At 42.2% G+C, this 1,923-nt stretch overlaps 1 protein-coding gene across 1 annotated transcript; it reads right to left on the bottom strand.

Moving 5' to 3' along the window:
- Positions 1–325: 325 nt before the first annotated feature.
- On the bottom strand, positions 326–1,294 carry LOC126084564 (olfactory receptor 11H4-like). The gene is given in 1 exon segment (XM_049899169.1): positions 326–1,294. A coding segment is annotated over 1 exon segment (945 nt). The 5' UTR covers positions 1,271–1,294.
- Positions 1,295–1,923: the final 629 nt, after the last annotated feature.

Genomic DNA, 1,923 nt, shown 5'->3' with positions numbered 1-1,923 from the left:
ACTGCACCTTAATTATTCAGTAAGGGTGACTATGTTTGCTCTAAAACTGATGTTATACCAAAATCTAACTTCTCTCAGATAACAATTGTGTTGTATCATTCCAATAAGTACAGACACTAAAAAATTTTTACTCGGTGTTGAAGCCCAGTGAGTTAAGGTTTAAGTAGATCATACAGTCATACAGGAAAGGTATTTAAAGTTGGACATAGCAGATAGAATATCTGGCCCCTAACTCCACAAAGTGAGGACTAAAAGACCATGGCAATAATGAGCACATCTTCACCTTGTTCTTCATTAGAACTTGGAAGTATGGCACATCTTTGACTCATGAATTTTGACCTATTCTCATTCTACCCAGGATATTTCTCAGGGCAAATTTCATGTCCTTATTACGAAGACTATAAATCAGGGGATTAAAGAGAGGTGTCAATACTGAATATACCAGTGTGAGGATCTTCTGCATCAAAGTCGGGACCCCATATGTAGGACTCACATACATTACCATGACTGTCCCATAGAAAAGAGACACCACAACTAAATGAGAGCCACATGTGGAGAAGGCCTTCCGCTGGCCAGCTGCAGAGGGGACCTGAAAAACAGCTCTGAGCAGTAGAGTATAGGATCGAAGAATATACGTAATAGTGACAAAGAGGACAAGGGAGCTCTGAGTGTAGAAAATAAATTCAGTAATGGGGGCTGGGGCACAGGACAGAGACATGAGTGGGTCCATGTCACACAGGATGTGATCGATGACATTGGCACCACAAAAGGGAAGTTGGGAGATGAAGAAAATTGGGATTGGGTAGCCAAGGAATCCAATGAGCCAGCAGAGAGGCACCAGCATGCCACAGATCCTCCTGGTCATGATGGTGGGGTAGTGCAGTGGGTGGCAGATGGCCAGGTACCGATCATAAGCCATTACTGCCAGGAAGAGACATTCAGTAGTGCCCAGGGAAAAGAAGAAATAGAACTGGAGGAAGCAACCAGAAAATGAGATGGCCTTGGTCTTGGAGAGAATGTTGGCTAGCGTGGTGGAAACTGTGGAAGAAACATACCAGATCTCAAGGAAGGCAAAGTTGCCCAGCAGAAAGTACATGGGGGTGTGGAGTCATGGGTGCCATCTCACTGCACAGATGATGGCCCCATTCCCCAGCAGGGTCAAGACATAAACCACCAAAAGCAATGAGAAGAGGAAAATCTGCATCTCCCAGCAAGCAGGGAATCCCAGGAGAACAAACTCAGTCACGATGTGTGTTGCTGACCTGTTCATGGATCTTAAATCTATGAAGAAAAAAGAAATGAGTTTAATCCGAGTTCCTCTGCTTCCTATGTATCTCACGGATTTTACTGAGAAGGGAGCTTGGCCTATAATGGAAAATACATGACGTATTCTGAGACCAGCTGGGAACAAATTCCACCTTATTTTGAATTAATTGTGGCTCTAAATCTCAATATTATTTTGGCAGAATCCAGTGCACCTAGAATTTTCCACAGCAGTGGTATCACCAGATGTGTTTTTCTTTTTGATGCATAAGACCTTTTCTGCTTTTGATTTGTGTTTCCAATGTAGGTAAGAGGCCTTTATGCACAAGCTCATCTACTTTCTCTTATCTAGCCCACCTTGTTAAAAACAAAACAAACATACACCCACAAAGAAGAACATATATTTTGAGAACAGCTGGTGTGAGGTTGGATTAAGCCTTTGGCAACAGAATTAGTTGGCTGATACATGGAGATAAAACCCACACCAGGACACTGGCCTTACAGAATAGCCTAATTTGTCACAGACATCACCACACCCAAGACTTAGGGCTATTCTTCAATTTTTCCTTTCAAGATTTTCTTTTTACTACTCTAACTGGTTGCATGGCACCTAAAAAGAAAAACAAAACAAAAAACAAACAAAATCCCAGCATTAGAAAT

The sequence above is a fragment of the Elephas maximus genome, chromosome 10, assembly GCF_024166365.1.
Source record: "Elephas maximus indicus isolate mEleMax1 chromosome 10, mEleMax1 primary haplotype, whole genome shotgun sequence".
Taxonomy (NCBI): domain Eukaryota; kingdom Metazoa; phylum Chordata; class Mammalia; order Proboscidea; family Elephantidae; genus Elephas; species Elephas maximus.
The sequence above is the reverse complement of the archived record's forward strand: the minus strand, read 5'-3'. Positions and strand labels throughout refer to the sequence as shown.